The 22,635-nt window shown below is 35.7% G+C and overlaps 1 protein-coding gene across 1 annotated transcript in view; it reads left to right on the plus strand.

Annotated features, from left to right (window-relative positions):
- The window catches only part of LOC130623752 (vacuole membrane protein 1-like), a 33,921-nt gene that overhangs the window by 4,224 nt on the left and 7,062 nt on the right, over positions 1–22,635 (plus strand). Inside the window, exon 2 of the mRNA XM_057439269.1 lies at positions 22,132–22,287. Within this exon, the coding sequence (XP_057295252.1) occupies positions 22,189–22,287 (99 nt within the window). The 5' untranslated portion in view covers positions 22,132–22,188. The remainder of the gene's footprint in view (positions 1–22,131; positions 22,288–22,635) is intronic.

The raw sequence follows: 22,635 nt of genomic DNA on the forward strand, positions 1-22,635 counted from the left end.
TCGTACGACTGTTGGCTTGACACAAACAATGTGAGGATGCCAATTCTAAAACGGTCGTTGGTATCAAGGAATGCCATCAATTCAAAAAACTTCCCGTTATACAAGCACCCTAAATATTTACAAATGGGTCATATTATTTTTGACAGGGTTCGAAAAACAAAGTTCATTGTTGATGTTAACGATGAATTTAACGCAAAGGTAAATAGATTCTATTTTTGTCATATCATAGTCACATTAAGAAAAGTGTATGCAAAAATGGTTTTTGTTTTCTATGTTTTCTTTTTTTTATCACGTTCGAATTCGATTTCATACAGAAGACGTTGCATTGTATCGCGTGAATGATGCATAATTTTGACAACACATGTTTTTTTTAAAGATATATTGCAACTCTAGAATTACTAAGAAACAATTATTTAATTTTTATTAGAACAATAAGGCTGATATTTGTTGAAAATAAGAATAAAATAAGAACAATTTCAGACTAAAAACACATATTTAATAAGCAAAAGGTTTATCCGGTAAAGAATATCTCCCAAAGCCCGTTTATTTAGACTTATCCAGTTTTTAAACTTTCCAAAACTTACTTTTTGCGAAGGTTACCACACGATGCGGCAACTCGGTCATGTACGAATACATGGAGGAAGCCAGTGAAGAGGAAGCCAGTGAAGAAGAGCCCACAGGTAATGTGGAAGATAGCGTAGCAGATTCTAGCAAAGAGATTACGGATGAGAGCCACCTACCAAGTGATCAACTAAAATCCTTGGACTTGGTATTTGCAACCAAAGCAGTCAAAAGCCTTTCACCGTATAAAACCTTGCCAGGCCTTTCACTATCTAAAACCTTGCCTGACCATTTACCATCCAAAACATCGCCTGATCATTCACCTTCTAAAACTTCGCCAGCCATTAATCTTTTGACTCCGGAAAATTTTCTTTTTAATATCACACCAGAATTACCGTCAATCGTGTCCACTTTAAAAAATGATCCTGCTACCGTCTCCACAAGCTCTTTCATTGCTGATTGTGTTCAAAACATTCCAAATTTTAACATTGCCGACCATGAAATCGATTTTGAGTCCAACAATCTGGCACAGGTAATCCACGAAACAAAAAGAAACACTGATTTGATACTGGGCCTGTGTCAGAAGTTGGACACAAAAGTAGACGCTATAAGCGCAAGAACTGCTGTGCTTGAGAGTTACATCATGAAAAAAAGAAACTTATACGAGGCTAAAAATAAAATTTACCAGGAACCATTGCCCTTGCCAGCAACAATTACCCAGCCACCGAATAGTTATGTTGAGATGCTGGAAAATAATTTTGATCCGCTACTTTTCTTGCCCACAGAACATGATGACATGGGCATGGAGACCACGCATGTTGAAGCACGGCCGCAAGTCGCAACTCCGCAAGCCACACCACCCGTTGGTAAAAAAAACCCGCTACGCAAAATTAACCCATGCTCCGCGTTAATTAAAAAAGAGCTGGGTAAGCGTTTCACCCTTGCCGAATTAGCAGGTGGCAGGTTGAATGGTGGCAAAAATAAAAACGTGTTGTCACCACGAAGAATGGGAATAATTTTGCAGAAGGCCAGGAAGGAGCATAAGGAGGAATTTGAAAATAATATAAAAAACAATTTAAATGAAATCATTAACTCAAAATGTCGAAAGGCAAGTCAGAAAATAAGGGACACCACGGATTGATAAAATAAATAGACGAAATTATTTAGGTCAATTCTCACGTTCCGAACTTTTTTTTTCTCGCATTCTATAAAAAACCTTAGGCACAGAAAGGTCAAAGTAAAAGTGTTTTTGCATACGTATTTAGCTACGTATTTATGGACTGGTTTCTTATAAAAAAAACGTGCATAACGTAAAATGTTGAGATGATTGATTTCCTAAAACCGTGGAAATTTCAGATAAAATTTTTTAGCTCCTTATTCTGACTTGTCTTCGTATTTTAAGTTTTTATTTTAATATTGTTTGAAAAAGAATTTGTTCTAATTTATTCCGCGCTTTTTTATTCTCGCACTTTTTTTATTCCCTTACAAAATAAAATGTCTTACAAAATAAATTTTAGATATTTCTAACTATGATTTATCATAGTTAATAGAAATATCTAAAATTTATTAACTCCCTATTTTAACTTTTCTTCGGGTATAGGTTCAGCATGTTTATGTTTCTCATAACATACTTAAAAAAAGAATCAAACTGATAAAAAAAACGACAACTCACTCGCACGTGTGCTCTGACCCTCTGAAACCAATGAATGAATCACGATTCGAACACAGAGCAGAAGATAAAAATTGTTACATTTTTCTTCTTGAAAAATTCGAAAAGGACGGTTTCTCTTAGCTCCCCAACATAACATTTAAATGTATTAAGTTAAAAAGAGCTAATATACTGAAATGTACGAACCATTACAGGCAGAATACACCTAAATACACCTAAATACACCTGAGAACAAACATCTTGACATAAATTTTGCTTTTATCCCTGATCTGTGTACTGGTTTCGTTTAGTTAATGAATACCATGTTAAGGCTATTTTCTACCTCAAGAAAATTTTCGGCGATTTTTGATTGGCTAATTTTAATGTTTTTCGATGATGTGACGTTTGCGGAGGAACGCCAGCCATTTCGAATATATCTCCCAGTAAAGACGAGCTATGTTTCGCATCTAACTATCTATATTTAATATCTATATATTCCTTCCTAACAACATATTTAAAGAATCCTAATCTTAAAGAATATTTATGGCTAAATTCAGTTTCAGATATACTTACCAGTAAATATCGAAAATAACTCAAGATTCCATCTGTCACGACCAATAATAATATTTTTTGTGAGATTTGTTTCGCTTTTCCACAACATAGTTCCAGCTTCGAACGACGAAGTTTGCTGTGATAAAATGTTGCCAAGTTTGATAAATATACAGACCGTAACATTCAACAATCGAACGAGTACAAACAATGTAGCTTAAGTTAATCAGTAGCTGTGCCACTGCTAGCCAGGAGACCCAGCGTAATTTTTCTTACCACCGGGAAATCGGAGTAGTTAAGGTGGGAAAATTACGCTGGGTCTCAAACGATTTTTCTGCGGCCAAAATCTGGCCGCGCTTTTTGATTGGCTAATTCTATTGTTCTCTGCTCACGTGATTATTATCGGGGAAAGCCCTTTTCATCCCGAATATTCCAGCGAGTGGTTTCACTCACCCTAACAAACATTAGTATTCTACAAAGTTTTTACCAAAGTAAGATTTGACCAAGCTTGGTAAACAACTCACAGATAAATTAAAATGTCCTCCGAAGCGATTAGTCACATTGTTCGATTTAAACTCGGGGTTTCCGCTGAGTCATTCGTTCGCGTCTAAGCTTTAGTTTGAGAGAAACTCATTTTATCAACTGAAGAAGAAAGCTTAGTTAACTAGGCTATGCCACTGCCGTTCCGCTAGAACAATGGAATAATTTCTTTTTCACGGAACAAAATCACGCTGGGTCTCCTGGCCAAGATTTTTAAAGTTTCGTGTTAAACTCACGGAAGTGTTCGAAAATATTTTTCAACTTTTGAGACGAATTTATTATAGCAGAGACGAATTGAGACGATTTGAGACGAATTAAGAAAATTCATAGACGAAATGAGACGATTCGGAGACGAATTTGTTTTTAAAATATGATATTCGGAGACGAATTTGTGACTATCAGGAGACGATATGAGACGAATTAAGACGGTTAAGACACTACAATGTTATCACAAAAAATCGTCTCGTATGAAAGAGTTAAGACGAACAAAACAAATTTACAAGACGATTTAAAATGAGCCGAATTTAGACGAAATTTGTGGACGATCCCTAAAAGGAAGACCCCTTTGCTGTGAAATTTAGGAATAATAATTGTTTAATAATTGTCTTTATGGCAGCGAATTAAAAGAAGAGGTAACATGAAACAACAATTAAAGATGAGAAAACTGTTTCAGGAAAGAGGGGACAGGTATACCTTTCATTCATAAATACAATGCTGACAGGTCTCTCTGCTTTACTTAACACCAAACACTCATTTCTGATGTTGTTATTTTATGAATAAAAAAGAAAATCCTCTTTTAAAGGATAATATTTTTTAAATATCTCTCTGAAACAAAAAACATGGGTGTAAAACTTTTGTTGAACTCAACAATAGTCTTTTATAATCTTTAACAAGTCATTAAATTAAATCATATTATATATATACTTTGTGCAAGGGGTGTTTAATAGGTTTTAGGTGTCCTCCCACCTTAAAAGAACTTTTTTTTGAAATGTTGGAAATATATATGGTGTGGTTAAAAAATTCAATAATTATTAGTTTCGTTTTACTCTAGTATCTCCAAAAAAAGTCAAAATATTTTATCAAAATTTACATTTTCTCATTACATGGCCATGCTGTTTTAAAAATTCTGCATTCATAATATACCGAATTTGCTTATAATGCAAGCTATGATTTACGCAGATAAAAAATATGCTGAACAAGTATTGTCGAAAAACAAACACTGTAATATTTTCCACTTTTACAAAAGTTTGCAATTTGTAACTTTGCTTCACAAAAAAACATTTGAGGGAAATGAGTGGTGTATTTAGTTTTATTTGCAATATATATATATAGATATAAAGATAGGAAAATTGGAGAGCCATACAAATAATAAAGAAGATTAATTGCAATTTAAAGTTTTTAAAATTTTATAAGAGTTTGACCGAAATATTTAACTGCAGTGAAATATTTCCCGTGTCCCGTGTAAAGATTGTGATGCAGTGTATATAGGCAAAACAAAAAGAACGTTTAAGCAACGAGTACAAGAACATATGCTCGCAGTAAGAAACGGAGATGTGAAGAAAAACAAAATTGCGGACCACAGCTGGAGCAGAAGTCATCAGTTTAATTGGGATGAGAAGAAAATCATTGACAGAAAATCCAGAACAACGACCAGGAAGATTAAAGAAACCATCAACAGTGTAGAATGTAACAAACACATAAACTGCATCCCGTATGAACTTCCTGAGATTTGGTTACCAGCCCTACAGAAGAAGTAGTTACTTACATCTAGGTCCGGAAATGTTAATTACCGTAATTAAATGTAATTATCAGCTTGTTTCTGATTGGGTAATTTTTATGAATTTCGATCCTCTGCAATTATATAAATACATGCTCAACATCATTTTACTTTGCCCGATGGTGGGAGAAGGATCTCCCGAAACGTCACCTACTATACTATCATGTTCAAGAAATAATAAACTTTCCACAGTAATATGAATACTGAACAGACAAACCGAAATAATATCTTCAATAATGGCTATATCCTGTATAAATACTTGGAATAATAATAATAATAATAATATAATATATGTTACCGGATTGTGATCAATTCAGGAATTATGCATATTGACTTGTTATTATGCACAATAACAATAACCCTAATCCCAACCTTTGTACAAAAACCGGGAGAAAATGTCATTGCATAATGAGCTTGATTTAGTTAGCTAAATATAATACCCCATTGGCGAACAACTTAATCCATACCAAATATATAGATTAGTTGTGAATGTTTACAAACTTCTGTATATGCAAGTGCATCTTAACAGGCAATAAAAGAAGGACCACCACATAAACAAAATTGACTATTTCCTTTAATTTATAGATTTAAGGAATATATGATCTAAAAAAGGAGCTGTTGTGACTGCTGGTGTTGGTGTTTCTTAACTATCGTTTTCTCTTTTTAAGATCAAGTTTTAATTATTTTAAAAAGTTTTTTTTTTCAACTTGATTTCTTTTTCAATCATTGCATTCTTTTCTTTATATCTTTGCCTGTGTGAGTGGTGTGCGCATATCTATTGTTTTAGACGGAAAATCAAAACAACTACGTCACCCTCCTGCAACTCATCTACAGGACATTATTTCAGAAAATTATTTAATTTAGCTAACCCTAAACCTAAACCTTACACCATGCCACACATTAACCATATAGATCATATTGCCTATAGCTTATATTATCGTGTCTGACGTAAGAAATCAGAAAAAAAGTCTAAAGCCACCCGAGGTGTAAAAAAGAAAACTGAGCTAGTTTTTAAGGTGGCTGGGGGAAAAGCGACAACGAATTGAAGATGCAAATCCTGCTCACTTCTCCGCCGCCATATTAAAGTTACTCTCCGCTGAGAAGCGGTTTTTTACCCCGGGGCTTGTAGCGTTTTTGTAGGGGGAGGGGAGGGGGGAGCAAAGAAACGCTTCCCATCCCAACCTCGATCCCAGGGTCTTGACATGAGGATGAAACCGTTTCCTCCTCATATCAAAAAACGCTACAGACCATGGGTTCAAGTTTGTTTCCATCCAACATTTTAGTAAAGAATCATACCTTATATACGGAAAGATCTTTATTGATAGGTGTCACTGTCTGATATGCAAAAAGAGACAACAGAGGTCCTGGGATCGAAGTTGCAATATTTGTGCAACAATATTAGACAATATTGCGCTATAAAACAACATTAAAACGTCTCTTAAAAGGCATACGTGAGACCATTTATGTGACGAAAAGCAGAAGAAACCAATTCAACATTTCGTCATAAAATCGCGACCAATCAAATTTGAGTATTGATGACGATCTTCGTAAAAATCGTCCCGTAGAGATTCGCCTTTAGAGGCTGTTTATATGGACACCGAGTCAGCCTGGTTGCAGGATCAGCCCGTTTAGCGTGATCTCGCCTAAATGCTATTTTTGAAGGAATTTAAAATTTCGTTTATATGAGAGGCTAGCTGGCCCGCTTGTCGAGATTTTGCCTATTTTACCCAAGATCTCAGTAACAAAGCGGGCGCCCCCCCCCCCCCCCAGGCGAGATAGTTTATTACGCTCACGTAATTAAATTATTTTGTTATGAAAATTTTTTTGGTTGTTCTGCATTATATAATTTTTTCATTGTTCAGAGCCCACCAAGATAGTTTTTTTTTGCATATAAACACAAGTTATAAAAGCCAGCTCGGTTTGTCGAACCAGCCCGCCTCCATATAAACAGCTCCTTACTTTAGCCTCGATCACCATGGAAGTTTTAATAAAGTGACTCACTGTGATACATATCCACTGTATTCTTATGAAATGCATCACGAAAAATTACCACTAACCTCGATCACAAGGCTCTTTGTGTCTTTTTTTATAACCGGACGGCGAGACGAAATAATTTGCTGCGCTGAATGAAATCGACGAGCTCGACTGGTAGTTTGTCTCGCTGGCCTAAAATACACCCCGTAATCGAGCAAACACCGCATATTTTGCAATGTTCAAGACTGGCCAGGCCTATTTCGTCTCGCCGTCCTGTTATAAAAAAGAGACAAAGAGCCCTGGGATCGAGGTGATGCTACTACTGCATAACATAACTACAGTAAAATGGACATCATTACTCGCTTTTTTATAATTTATAATATAAGAATATTTTTATGTGACTATTAGGTTGGCATTTTAGGTTAAGAACAATAGGAACGATCGTGTAAAACAATAGAAAAATAAGACTAATGGCCAGTCTGGTTAGAACTTTGGAAATTCTTATAAAACAAGCGTGTATCCTATGTGAAACGAATCAATATATTGTTCACACATTACATACATACAATTAATCCTCGTTACATGATTGTCAGTAAAAAAATGTGTTATCCTATCCTGTTTCCACACTCAATCTAGTGTTTTGGTTTAAGAAATACTTTGCTGTTTACTGACACGAAGTTTGACTATTCCAAATTTGTGCCCACCTAGTCCTTTCATTTGGGTATCTGTCCCTGCGCAAATTCTGTTATTGGCACAAGACCCTGCTCCCGGCCGGTTTATGTTGCTCCTGGAGGTTTTATGTTGCTCCTGGCCGTTGTATGTTTTTTGACTTCTGCATGGTCGTCTTTGCAAGGTCTGCATATTTTCAGTCCATATAGGCAAGGGGTGGTGGTGGGTACCGTCACCTAATCATTTCCTTGCGATACACTGCTATCGCCATGTTGGTCGGATTTGAGGTAATCATGGATCAGTATTACCACGCGAGCATAAAGTTGTATGAAAAACAAGGCATTTATGCAATTAAAATCCCTTTAACCACATAACACGTCTCTACATACGTTACTCCCAATCCTCCATCGCATAGAGTGGGGACAGCCAATTTAACAACAAAACCTTATGCTAGGTGTATGACAGTCAGCAATTATCATGGGGAATAATCCAAGGTAGGATTATGTTACAATAGGAATTGGGGCAATTGTCCGGGGTCTGGAGGCAATTACCCGGAGGGCTGCCCAGAAAATGTATTAAAAAATGTATTAAAATCTATTAGGAACGCATTTAGCATGGTTATTAGCAGCTTAAAAGAAGACGACAATACTACAACGATGGCAAGCGAACATGCCGAAATACGTCAAATCATGATCACAGGACAAACAAGATCGAATTTTAAAGGGTTAAAAACCTGGCTAGTTTCAAACTGGAAATACCGGTTTAAAAACAAGTTATCTATTTCCATCATCACCATATACAACCTCTTTATTAGTCTATTTCTTCATATCTTCTTTTAAAGTTTCTTGAAAAGACTGGATACGAAGATGTGACAAATATATGACGTCAAATAACTGTGTACTATATTGACGTCAAATATATTTTTATAAGCGTCTTTTAATTTAGACATTGTGCAGTTTAGACACTTTTCGAGTGATTAGTATATTTTTTGGAAAGTTAGTTGAACTGATTTTATAAGAGAAGAGATTGTATCAATTTATATATTTGAAGGAGACTTTTGAGTTTTGAAGAAACGACTGTAACAGATCGAAGAAACAACCGTAACAGATCGAAGAAGCGAGAGTAACAGGTCGAAGAAACATTAACTCTCGGTGAGGCGTACTTTTCTTTTTTTGTTTCCTTAAAATTCCTAATTTTATTAATTCATACGTGGGACAGCAAATGAATCCATTTCAATGATCCTTACTTCCGCCGAACTTCCGACAAACATTTAGATCGTACGCCTTTTCATTTCAATAACACTACGAGCCCAGGGATCGAGGCTGGAATGAAACAAAACTGTAAGGAATATCATTCTCGACGAAAAATAAACAAGCAGTAAGAATTTCAAATGTTAGACGCTAGAAAGAGCAGAAAACAATATTAACGCGGCTCGGTTCGAGGGAATTCTCCTCATTGCCAGATTTATTAATCTTTTTAGTACCTGTCACTCACAGGGCGGGTACTTTTTGCCTCTATTTTAAAATGGCTATATCTCAGAATCTAGAGATTTTTGTACACTCTAGACTAGTTTTTTAAAACTTAACAAAATTTCCTACAAGATAAAGTAATTTCCCAGACTTCTTAGCCAGCCACCGTGGCGCGTGATCTTGTGGTTATGGCGTTCGCTTCGTAATCACAGAGCCTGTGGTTCGGTTCACAGTGCGGGCATGTTTAGCAAGTGTCTTCACCACAGCTACGGCTGAACCCAACCCATACCATTCAGTACACGGGACATTAATAACAGTGTTTCCAACACTAAAGTGGCTATATCCTGTAGAAATATTCGGAATAATAATAGCGTGTGAACTGCATTTTTTTCGAAAATGTGCGACTTTATTTCTCGGTCATATGTTTAGCCTTTTCAGTACCTGCTAAATCTAGTTAATTTTTGAAAATTCTAGATCAGATAGGGTTAATAACTCTTTTTGCTATGCTGCGCAGCTATGACACTTATATAATCTTTATATGCATCTATTAGACGCCTGTCTGAAAAAAGTCTAGGTCCAGTTCTTTCAGAATCTTAGATAACGGCTATCACTCTAAACAGCATCCAAAAGTTGAATGAAATACTTATACTCGGTAATCGGTCGTAATATACTCAAACCTCGGACCGAATAGGGGGTAATAACGTACTTGCGCAAGCAGAAGGTTTTAGGAACAAATTTAGCGGAGAAAAATTTCGAGAATTAAAGAAAAAGGTTATTTCTGCGTGGAAAAACTTTTGCGAATGAGCAAAAAATAAGATTTTTTTTCAAATTTTCAAATTTTTCTTATTTGTTTAAAGTAAAAGGTATCTTTACCAATGTACTGCGGAATTTTGCTAGTTGGTCACGGATCATTAGCAACCTTTTCAGTTTTGTAATGACCCTACCCCACTTGTGAACAGTGTAAAATTGGCAAAGAAAGAAAGCTGCGACAAGTACTAGAGGAAATAAGTATATTAGAGAAATGTTTAGCATGGCAACAACAACAACAAAAAAAATCAGACAAAAGTTATTGTAATAGATTAATAGACTGAAAAAACGGAAAAGATTGTATATGTATTAATAATATCCATCCAAGTGTCATATTTTTGATAACAACAAATTTCTGGAAGGACCCTTAAATTTACTTTAAAATAAAATACTTTTTTGCGTGAAAAAAATTTTTGCGTTTTTAAATTGGTTATGATTTCGCGTAAAAAAACTTTTGCGTTTTGCTGTTTTAAAATTTTCAAATGCGACAACTTTCGCTAAAATGTGTCAAAGACGCGAAAAATGCAAAAGTTTCTGCCCGCAAATGTTTCTACCCGCAAAAGTTTCTGCCTGCGAAAGTTTCTGCCCGCGAAAGTTTCTGCCCGCGAAAGTACGCGGGACTATACTGTAGTAGTATATCTGGTATTAGCTAGCAAGATTATGAATGTTTCTCTCTGTTGTTATACATCATGTCATAACCGTGACTTGATTTGGAATGATCGCGCTTAGTTTGTGATCTGCGTTGATGGATAGTTTACCTACAGGGTTATTGCACTCCATCAGCTATATGCATGATTTCTGCCGCAAATAGATTGTTCAAGCGTATGTATTCGATAACCTCTTCCCTTCGTTTTAGATTGAGAGGTACGCAAGTACAGAAAGATGGATCCTGTCATCAAAGGAATGAGAGAAGGTAGCAAAATACCAGTTCTAAGAAGTAAGCTGAAGAAAAAACCACAGCAGAATAAGAAAACCTGGAAAAGCTGGATTCCAATTCGAAAGAAGCAGCTACCCTTTCACTGCAGTAACAACAAGCAACCAAGTGTCATAGAAGGCAGCAACACTAAGGATTCAATTGTTGTGCAAAGACCTGCTAAGAAATATTATGATGAAAGAAAGCCAGCAAAAAAACGGGGTGGAGAGAATCCCATATCACCTCAACATTTTGTGCCAATACCACCTCTTCGTCCAAGAAAGGATGGGTATGTTTCTGCTAAATGCAAAACAACTTATAACCTATCATCCGGTTATGGCCTAACTCAAGATGCTACAAGACCACGCAGTGGAAGAGTATCACGGCTCGAGATCGAAGCAACCAGAAGTGCAGCAATTGGAATTGATTTCAAGCATCAACGACGTTGTACATATGACCCAAAGAAACCAGCTCGACCTCGTGGAAACAGATTCTTGTATCGCCAACAAAACGATGTTCAGGAGAACACGATCAACAAAGATAAACCCCATGGTCAGAAAAAGATCATAAGATTTCGTGGAAGAAGATTTTCAGGTCGTCAAAGAGACACGGAAAATGATGAATATGATCCAAGAAAACCATCTAGACCACGTGGTAAATTCATATCGCTTCATGAATCTAAAGATGACCAAAGAATCTCGGTGACCGACTCACACAGCCCAAGAACGCTGATAAAACTCCGGGGCCGGGTTTTTACTGGACATCAACGGGATACGCGAAAAGATAACTATGATCCTAGAAAACCAGCTAGACCTCGTGGTAGACGATTCCAACATCACCAACAGGTAATTGAAAAACGAGAAGCTCCAAGAAACGCAAAGAATCGTGGCCTTAACCCTGCTGACACGACAGAGAAACATGGAAACAGTTCCTTTCTGCCACCAATTCAACATGGCCGAGAATATTTTCAACCTCGTCCACCAAGTTCAAAATTGGACAGAACATCAGCTCCTAATCAAAATGTTGAGAAAAATGGTTTCTTGCCGCATATTCAAATGTTTATGGAATCTACTCCAACGATTCAAAAACGCGGCCACAGAAGATTTAAAACAGCTGCTGATTTTAAGCTTCCAAGTTTGTGTAACGTGGCAACAAATGCTAAACACGCAGAATATTTATGTGATCGCAACTACGACAGTAGCCATCTTCGTCCACCATCTTTCGCAGCGTTGCCTCACTTACCCAAACCACCCCAAACAGAACGACTTGCGAGACCAAGAGAGTACAATGATTTAATGGAATCAGATGTCATTGAATCAAAGTGCGACAGTGAATTGTTGCAAGAATCGAGCGACGCTGAGCGGACTTCACCAGAACTTCTGCAAGAATCAAGCGACGCTGAGCAACCCTCGCCACAATTTTTGCAAGAATCAAGCGTGATTGAACAACCTTCACCAGAACGTCTGCAAGAATCAAGTGACGCTGAGCAACCCTCGCCACGATTTTTGCAAGAATCAAGCGTGATTGAACAACCTTTACCAGAGTTTCTGCAAGAATCGAGCGACGTTGAACGGACTTCACAAGAAGTTCTGCAAGAATCGAGCGATGTTGAGCAGCCTTCAGCAGAATGGCTGCAAGAAGCAAAGCAAGCCGTAAAGAACGAAAACAACAAGCCTCAAGCTTGGTTTTTTGATTTTAATGACGACACAAATGAAAACAACATGGAAGAGGAATACGATCATGGTAAGGAAAGCAACCATGAAATGCCCACCGCATGGTTCTTTGATTTCAATGACAGCATTGACAAAACCGCCCAGGAACAGGAATACAAACCAGCTAAATTGGCTACAGCTTGGACCATTAAAATGGGAAGAAGCGACAAGGATGATGACATGGTGAGAAAGAAACGTGCAGAACAGATGAAAGCTAAACTGGATAGCCGCAGAGATTATATTCTTACTCTGGCAGATATTGAAAAAATAAAAGCTTCAAATAAATCTTCCAGTTCAAAGATATCTGATATTGCATGCGATGGATTTGATGAAGCAGGTAGGATTTTAATAAAATGGCTCAATCTGTCCCAGTTATCAAAAGGTTTCTTGAGAGACTTAGAGAGATCTTAGAGGAATTTTAAAATTTATAATCACAATATGGTGATAAGTACTTGTGTTTAATTTTTCTCTTTCTATATCTCATCAGCTGTGACATGGCTGCACTCTTACAAAAAAAGCACGAGAAAAGTAAATCATTGCAATGTCTTCAGTGAAAATATGAAGTCATTCCATTAAATAATCCATTTAAGCGAAGTTTTTTGCTTCAAGGGACAGAGAAAAAGCGTACTGTATGGCCGGCATCCTACTTATATAGGGTCCCACTTGACGAGAGTATACTGTATTAGCATGCGTAAATGTTTCTTTATTCTGTTTTTCTGGACTTTAACCTTTATTACTTTCTTTCCAGCTGTATTATATTTATTTTCTTATTGTCTTTTTGTTTTCCATTCTCCATTATTTTCTCGTGTTAGCATGCAATGAAACAAATCATTTCATATTGTTATGTTATGTGTGTATAGAAAAGAGACATTTGTCTCACAGTGATGATCTGCGAAACAATGAAAACAACAAGGAGGAACATGAAGAAGAGGTTGAAAAGGAAGACGAAGAGGAAGAAGAAGAAGAAGACGCGACGTGCAACATTGACTGCTACAAGAAGAAATATAATCGCGATGATGAGGACGATGGGAGTGACGGATGTGCAGAAGCTAAGCCGGAACAGCAAGATAGTGGTTACATTTCAAGTCAAGGGACAGGCACCATTAGATGTATTGACCAAAAGCATGGTAGTAAATACGACAGCTCTGCACGGAATGTGAATGGTTACCAAAACAACAGCAACATGCAAGAAGTATATAACCATATGGGAAATGAAAATGGTTATGTTGAAAACAAAGCATCTGGTATTTATCAAAAAAACTTTGCAGGGAATGTGAATGGTTATCAGAGCAACAGCAACACGCAAGAAGTATATAACCATATGGCAGTTGAAAATGATTATGTTGAAAACAGAGCATCTGGTGATTGGCAAAAAAACTCTGCAGGGAATGTGAATGGTTATCAAAACAACAGCGACATGCAAGAAGTATATAACCATATGGTATTTGAAAATGGTTATGTTGGAAACAAAGCATCTGGTGACCATCAAAAAAGCTCTGCAGGGAATGTGAATGGTTATCAAAACAACAGCGATATGCAAGAAGTATATAACCATATGGCAAATGAAAATGGTTATGTTGAAAACAGAGCATCTAGTGATTGGCAAAATAACTCTGCAGGGAATGTGAATGATTATCAGAGCAACGGCGACATGCAAGAAGTACATAACCATATCACAAAGGAAAATGGTTATGTTGAAAACAGAGCATCTGGTGATTGGCAAAAGAACTCTGCAGGGAATGTGAATGGTTATCAGAGCAACAGCCCCATGCAAGAAGTATATAACCATATGGCAAATGAACATGGTTATGTTGAAAACAGAGCACCTGGTGATGACCAAAAGACCACTGCAGGGAATGTGAGTAGTTGTCACAATAGCAGTGAGACAGAGAAGGTGCATATCTATATGGAAAATGCTAAAAGATGGGGCGAGAAAAAGCAGAACCAAAAAAAAGGGACTGTCCTTGCTAACGAAAAAACAGCAGATAGTCATTGCATACAAGAAATGCAACAAGATAAAGAAAACTTTAAGAGTAGAAATGTCACTGGAAATCAAGATAACTGTTGCCAGCTCGAGAAGGGTCACAATGAATGTTTTACAGTAAAAAACAACCAATGTGACAATACAAGGCGTGAAAGATATGGATATTTTAAGCACTACATTAATACAGAATTGACAGGTAAAGGCAACTCATGCATTATTAAATGTATTGAATGGATGTGCAATAACGAAAATGAAATTGAGTGTGAAGATAATGGTAGCATTGGTAACATTCAAAATGTTCTTGACCAGCAAATAGAGAAAAAGCAAAAACTCAGTGACAACTATAGAAACTATGACGTTGGTTGCAGCAGTCAGTATCCCAATGGATCCAAAGAACATAGTTGCTTTGTCACTGAACATAATGGATCTGGCTGTGACGACATGGCAATTAAACAAGATTATCACAGCTACCTTCCAGCACATAGAAATGAGAAAGATATGAAAGCAGTAATTGGAAATTCCACCTGGAAAGATGTTATGTGTGGACAGAATACCACAGAAACTAATGGTAAAAAAGAAGAGTATGATAAAGAAGAGATAAAAAATGACAATCAAGGAGTTGATTGCAATATTAACAATAGCAACGAAAAGAAACATCGCGATGAAGATAATAGAGAGATAGTATGTGAGGACAGCAAAAATATACAATATGATGATGCTCGACATACAGTTGACAATAGCAACGAAAAGAAACATCGCGATGAAGATAATAGAGAGAGTGTATGTGAGGACGGCAGAACAATACAATATGATGATGCTCGAAATACAATTGACAATAGCAACGAAAAGAAACATCGCGATGAGGACAATGGAGGGAGTGTATGTAAGGACACCAGAAAGACACAATATGATGATGCTCAAAATACAATTGACAATAACAACGGAAAGAAATGCCCCGATGGAGATAATAGAGGGAGTGTATGTGAGGACAATAGAAAGATACAAAATACTGAAGCTCGAAACACAATTGACAATAGCAATGAAAAGAAACATGATGATGAGGACAATAGAGGGAGTGTATGTGAGGACAGCAGAGAGGTACAAAATAATGACGCTCAAAATACAATTGACAATAGCAACGAAAAGAAACATCGCAATGAAGATAATAGAGGGAGTGTATGTGAGGACGGCAGAACAATACAATATGATGATGCTCGAAATACAATTGACAATAGCAACGAAAAGAAACATCGCGATGAGGACAATAGAGGGAGTGTATGTGAGGACACCAGAAAGATACAATATGATGATGCTCGAAATACAATTGACAATAACAACGGAAAGAAATGCCCCGATGGAGATAATAGAGGGAGTGTATGTGAGGACAATAGAAAGATACAAAATACTGAAGCTCGAAACATAATTGACAATAGCAATGAAAAGAAACATGATGATGAGGACAATAGAGGGAGTGTATGTGAGGACAGCAGAGAGATACAATATGATGATGCTCGAAATACAATTGACAATGACAACGAAAAGAAACATCGCGATGAAGATAATAGAGGGAGTGTATGTGAGGACACCAGGAAGATACACTATAATAACGCTCGAAATACAATTGATAATAACAGAGATAGGAAACATCGCGATGAAGATAATAGGGAGAGTGTATGTGAGGATAGCAAAACAGGACAATATGATGCTCAAAACTCGTGCACTGCATACAGTGGTAACTGTCAGAATACCAAAAGTAATCTGTGCCACCAGAACAGACACAGTAATTTCGACTGTAAAGTTGATCAAAATGAACACAGTATGGAGGAGGACAACAAAAAGCATCTTCGCGTTCATGTAGACACCATTGGTTATCAAAAGGGAATTGCGACAAAGCACCAGAAGACTGTTAGATTTGCAATAACAGAAACATTAACCACAAATTCAATTGTTGTAGGAGCACGTCGTCAAAATCTAACGAAAAAAAATGAAAGACGTGTATTTAATCGGAGATATGCAAAATTCTTTCAGGAGCTGAAAGAAAAAGAAGAAGGAGAAGAAAACGTAGACAGAAACTAGAATTAGAAATAAGCTTAATAATTAGAAATAATTTTAATAATTAGAAATAAATGCTGATTTTTAGGATAACAAATATTAGGATAGAATAATTAAAATTAAAGAAAATGTATCTGTTTTCTCTTTGTAGTTTTTATCAACATCCATTTTGATCAAGAAATAACAAAAAGTAAGTGGTGATGTAGGCTATTTTACTAGTCTGACTCATCCTCTTTCCCAAGGATTTTTTTTTACCTTGTCTCTCTCACAATCGCAAAAGTAAATATCACTGGGAACCAGGATGTAGCTTGTTTTTGCGCATTTAAGAAATAACCTTGTATTTGATGTGAGCAAAGGTTGTTGTACCCTTTTTGCATTTCTGCTGCAATGCACGAGAAAATAAATAATGAGTACTATTGAATAGCATTTTTAAAGAATTTAATTGATTGTTAGGAAAAAGGTACGGATTTTTCACGGGCTAACGACTAGTATTCTATAAATGCCACTGTAATATTTTATCAAACGAAATGAAAATAAAACCATGGCTCTAATAAAATAACATCCATTTCTCAAGGTTGCGATAGTCATATTTTATATTGCGGAAATAATTTAGTCCACAACAGGACTGTTATTGGTACTCTCTGCAATTGAATAAGTTTAACCTTGTTCTGAGTGTCTGTTGCCTCATGTCAGAGTCACTATGGGTTACCTAAACAACAAACAAGTTTTTTATCAGACGGTCTCTACGTCAAAAAGCAAGAACCCCTGGTTTGAGATTCAGATGCCAACCTCGTCCCTAGGGCTCTTTTTCGCCTACTTCTGTCAGAATATATCACAGGTGTTTTTGTCAGATCTGTTCAATAAAGTGCTGCGCTGGATGTGAGAGACAAGCAGCCGTGGGGACTAGGTTGGTTACCAACGCAAAAAATAATAACAGTGACCAAAGTGCTCCATAGAATGATGATTGGTATTTTGTTATCTGTGTCTGTTTCGCTTAAAATCTTTTCCAGGATCCTTTCCTTTAAAAATCTTTTCCAGATCGTATCTACTTTTCCGAGATAATACGATAATCAAGACTAATCTCTTTTGTGCTCAAGCATTATTCTGTAAAATAGCTATGTAGCATATAAGACTACATATGCAACAAGATGGCAGACTGAGCTACGTTGTGGTGATCATATTGATTTATTTTTTTTATTTCACCTTTTGTAGAGTTGTTAGTGGATTGTTAAATAAAATCAGTTATAGAATTTTTGACCATTCTAAAATCTCAATTATTCCAGTCTTTATATTTGGCTAGCAGGGGAGCTTTTCCTGATCATTAGATAGCAATCAAAAAAAGTCCTGGAGCGACTTTAGAATGGACCTTTTTTCAATGTTTACATTTTCTGCGGTAAGCCCTTCCGCTTTAACAATTGCGTGGCAGGGAAAGCGTTGTGGGCGCTAGAGGTGAAGTGAGGTCCTTTTTAGTCTGTTTCTTTGCAGGTATCATTACAACATATGTAATTTCTTGCGGTTGGATTCTCGTCATAATACTGGTTGAACCAATCACAGGCCAGTATTCAGGTTAAGCAGCCATTATGAAAATGGTGTACCAATGCTGTATTCATACTGTTTTTGTGGTGAAACCTTAATAAATACAATACTGGCTTTTTCAAGGAATTTTTTTTTGGTCAAATCTTTAAAGGTTCCCTCCGACGTTTTAATGATGCTACCTAATTAAGTTCTATTCATATAAGTATGTAAGAAAATAACATTCATTTTTTACAGAAAAGTTTAGTACAGCAAGTAATTGTAAATAAACTTTCAAATTTTGAGCTACCTCACTTCATGCGGCTTTATCATGCTCACACTTCTTCTCGAACTTTGAAATTCATAATGGCTGCATAATTGATGTCACAAGAACCAAAGAATTATAGGATGCCTCACAGTGATATATTCTACTGACTAATTCGAGTTTAGAATGCCTTGTTGATATGTTTCGAAGTATTAAATATTTATGAGATATAGCAGATTCATTAGCGCTAAAAAAAAATTTTGTTTGCTTAATGCAGAATTATTTGTTTTCTTTTAAAAGCAACACGTTTGTTAAGTACTGTAATACTTATGTCTTCTCCGGATGAGTCGGAATCAGAATGTTCTAACGTTGTACTTGACTTCCAGTTTGAACCTAAACGTAGAATTGATTTATCGGACTCATCGTGGGTGACATATGACAGTGATAGCGATGGGGAAATAGCAGAGCTAAGGATTAACCTTGACGCTACATCGTAGTGTAAATGCAACAATTGCCGTCACATGAGCACTGAAACTGAATGTTTTTGCTGTCACGAACTGGAATCAAGTCATATATATGACCTACAAGGTTTGTACTTTTTAGCGGGATGTAAGAAACATTATATGCTGATTATTAAGTTCTACAAAGTGAAATCATCCGCATCGGTCGGTTCAAGTGAATTTTTCATCATCAAACAAAATTAAGAAAGCAGAATTATAAGAATTATATTCTACATTTACTGCACTTACTTGACAATTTTCAATCTTTAACTTTACACTTTTTTGTTTTGGTGCTGTCTCACAATGTGCAAATAAAGTTGGTATTGCATCCGATATTAACTTTCGTCTTTGCGGTTTCTCGCCTAAGATTATCACCAACACGCCAGTAAGAATATTATTGCGAATTTGTGTATGCGAAAAGGCAATTATTACTTACTTTTCATTAGACGATTTCGCATCTCAATCGACTGATCAAAACAGTGCCCTTCAAAATGATTTTTGCATAGAAAAACTAGCTGAGGAAGATCTTCCGGCTTTATTTTTGCTTTCCATTCTGCAGCAAGCTTTTTATCCTTTGGCAGCTTAAAAAAAGAAAAGTTTTGATTTTTTGCTCTGTAAATTTTACACCCTACTGCTGCACACCAAACCATGTTTACAATATGAAAGAGAAAACATTTTTAAAATTGTGATAGCGGAACAACTTCTTAATAATTAATTTCATATAGAAATCTTGTTTCGTCGTTTTCATGCTGCAAGACGGTCTGTGGTTTTGGCTCTTGTGACGTCAGGACGTATCCTGATGTTTTTTTCAAGATTTTGAAGCGTGTTTTAAATGCTGCAATAATGGCGGTCGAAGCTCAAGGTTTTATGAAAACATGGAATAAGTAAATCGTGTTTGTGCTTTTATTTTGTACGAAACCATTAAATAATACCTTTTTCTATAATGTTTTAATGATTTCTTTCGATTAAGATTAACTTGTTATAACGCCGGAGGCAACCTTTAATATGTTTTAGATACTGCTTAATTTTTGCCATGTTGAGACATTTTAACGCCGTTTTGCTTGTAAAAACTGTTTAATTAAGGTTGCTACTGTGAAGGTTTGACAATGAAAAGTCCACTTTGTACCTCACGGTCGGAGAGCAACGAAGGAGAACATTCCGACTGAAAGAATATATGTCATCAAAAGTTACCATTCTACACTCGATAAATATTTTCGGGGGAAATAATTTTCAACCGCCTCACTTTAAAAATGATGCTAACCAAACAAATTTGTTTTATTTTTAGCCTGGAACAATCTTCCAATGTAAAATCTAATTTGTAATAAAATTCCCAGAACACACTGAAATATCTCAGGATGCACCAAAATGATAATATGGATAATACCAATTGATGTAAATATATATTCCAAATATTAAAACTATAGTTAAAAAACTGTTTATTTCTCTAACTAAACAAAGCAGTTACTTAATTCCTACTCTATTTAGTTATTATTTTGCCAGTCACAGAATGTACGTGAAATTTGTACCCCAAAAGATAACTATAACAAGGGTTGACAGTCCTAGGAATGCACTGGCGCCATGGTACCTTAGGAAATTTTGGTGCATTCTGAGATATTTCGCTGTGTTCTGGGAATTTTATTGCAATTCTGGTTGTACATTGCAATTTCAGGCTAGAAATCAAACAAATTATTATTCCTCTACATTTTGGATGTGATAATTTTGTAGAATTAGCGAAACTTTTAAAATAATCCATTATTTTTATTGCTATCTATATTTTAATGCCCGTATACGTCTGTCCGTCCGTCTGTCTGTCACGCAAAATGGTAGCTTAGCTGTGACGGGCAAACCCATGGATTTTTCCACCGGCTAACAACTATATATATATATTAGCTACACCCAGTTTTGTATATTTTAATAAGTGGGCTGCGCGGAAAAGCAAATAAGGAAACTTTAGTCTATATTAAAACAATTTTTACTGACATTGCAGTCTTGTTAATGAAAACAATGTGTGTCATTTAAATTGCCAATCAATCTATCTAGTGTAAAACAACTTGTCCACATGGTTTCATAATTAAGACATTGAAAGTAGCAACATGACATTTACGTGTAGAACTAGGTAGACAAAGTTTTTACATGAATCATCGAAAAATACGCTGAAATTGATAACAACATTGTTGATTCTCCTTGAGGTTGTCCTTAATTAATTGTTGGTTTGCCGTTTTCCAACTTGTAGTTTTGTTGCAGGATCAGTCAATTGGCAAATATTTAATAGTTCAAAATGTCTTAAAAAAGTTTTGGTGATGCAATGTAAGGAATTATATTATCTTTCTTCTAAAATTAAACTCAGTAAAATCAATGTTTGCAGAAATATTTGTGTAATGTTAATGTTTTTGTTTAACTACAACCCTCTAATTTTAAAACAGGAAAATAAACTAGCATTTTGTTAAATAATTTAGCTGTCAATGGTTTTTTCCTCCCCCCTCCAAAAAATGATTTATGCATGCCATTTCTTGAATTATGCCAGAGCGACAAAAAAGCACCCGCTAAAAAAACTTTGTGTGCTATGGTGTGCAAAAAATCTCACTCTTTAAAAATCGCAAAATTTACAAGTGCGATGTGAATATCTGCAAGTGTGATTCACACTTAACTATTTTTTGTTTACTACAACGTTATATGTTTTTTAAGCTGTATAGAAATGAATTTTGTGAAACGTATTAATCACAAGTGCAAAGTTGAAATAACATTGATGTGTTGGCAGATTTGCTATATGTTTTTGGGATTAAATATATTTCTAGACATTTTTTATTTCTCTTTCCCCTTTTAAAAAGATTTTTTAAACTTTATTAAACATGTTTTTTCTTTGGTATTACATCATGAGAACATTCGCCCGAAAGCTGTATTGAGGTACAGGACACCTAACCTCTCTCATGTGTCTCAAAAAATCCCCTTTATTTTGTGAAAAAAAGATTTATATTTGCTGTTTTTTTCTTTATGGCTAAAACCATGAAAGGGCTGCTTTTGCACATTCGAGAGTGTGCATTTGTAGACAGAGTTTTAATTCTTTTAGTCACATTTTTTGACACACTGGCTTTACAGAATAATCTACTTCAACAAGTTTTCCTGGAAATTTGGAGTTTTCTCTTCATTTCTTTTTCGGAGACACTTGTGAAAACCTTATATTATATATACTTTATTTCATAGATACGAAATAAAAAAATAAAAAATACAAATAGAGAAGGACTACTTTGAAATCCTCATGTCAGAAATAAATAATTTAAATTCTTGGTCAGTTAAAGAGTTGCAAACAGAATTAAAACGAAGAAACCTATCAAGTTATGGTTTAAAAGCTGTTTTGGTATGTACCTATCTATTTACTATTAGTCTTCATCTTCCTATCCTTGAACAAAAGCACCAGATTCTTGGAACAGTAACAACATAGCTACTTCTTTCCACCATGATTAAATGCATAGAATTTTCCATTTGTTCAAAATTTCAAATGTCATCAAAATAAAATTTTGCTGCTCAAAATAGGATCACTCAAAATTTTTTAGTTTCATTTACGTAGAAAGAAATCTACAACAATTTTTGTGGGGGATTGTAGCTACGCTTCTCAGCATAATCTATTAAAAACATACCTTAATGACAGAACACAAAGTAACAAGTTAAATTATAAACGTTTATGTATTTTTATTAAAATGTTATT

This window comes from Hydractinia symbiolongicarpus, chromosome 13, assembly GCF_029227915.1.
Source record: "Hydractinia symbiolongicarpus strain clone_291-10 chromosome 13, HSymV2.1, whole genome shotgun sequence".
Classification (NCBI taxonomy): Eukaryota; Metazoa; Cnidaria; class Hydrozoa; order Anthoathecata; family Hydractiniidae; genus Hydractinia; species Hydractinia symbiolongicarpus.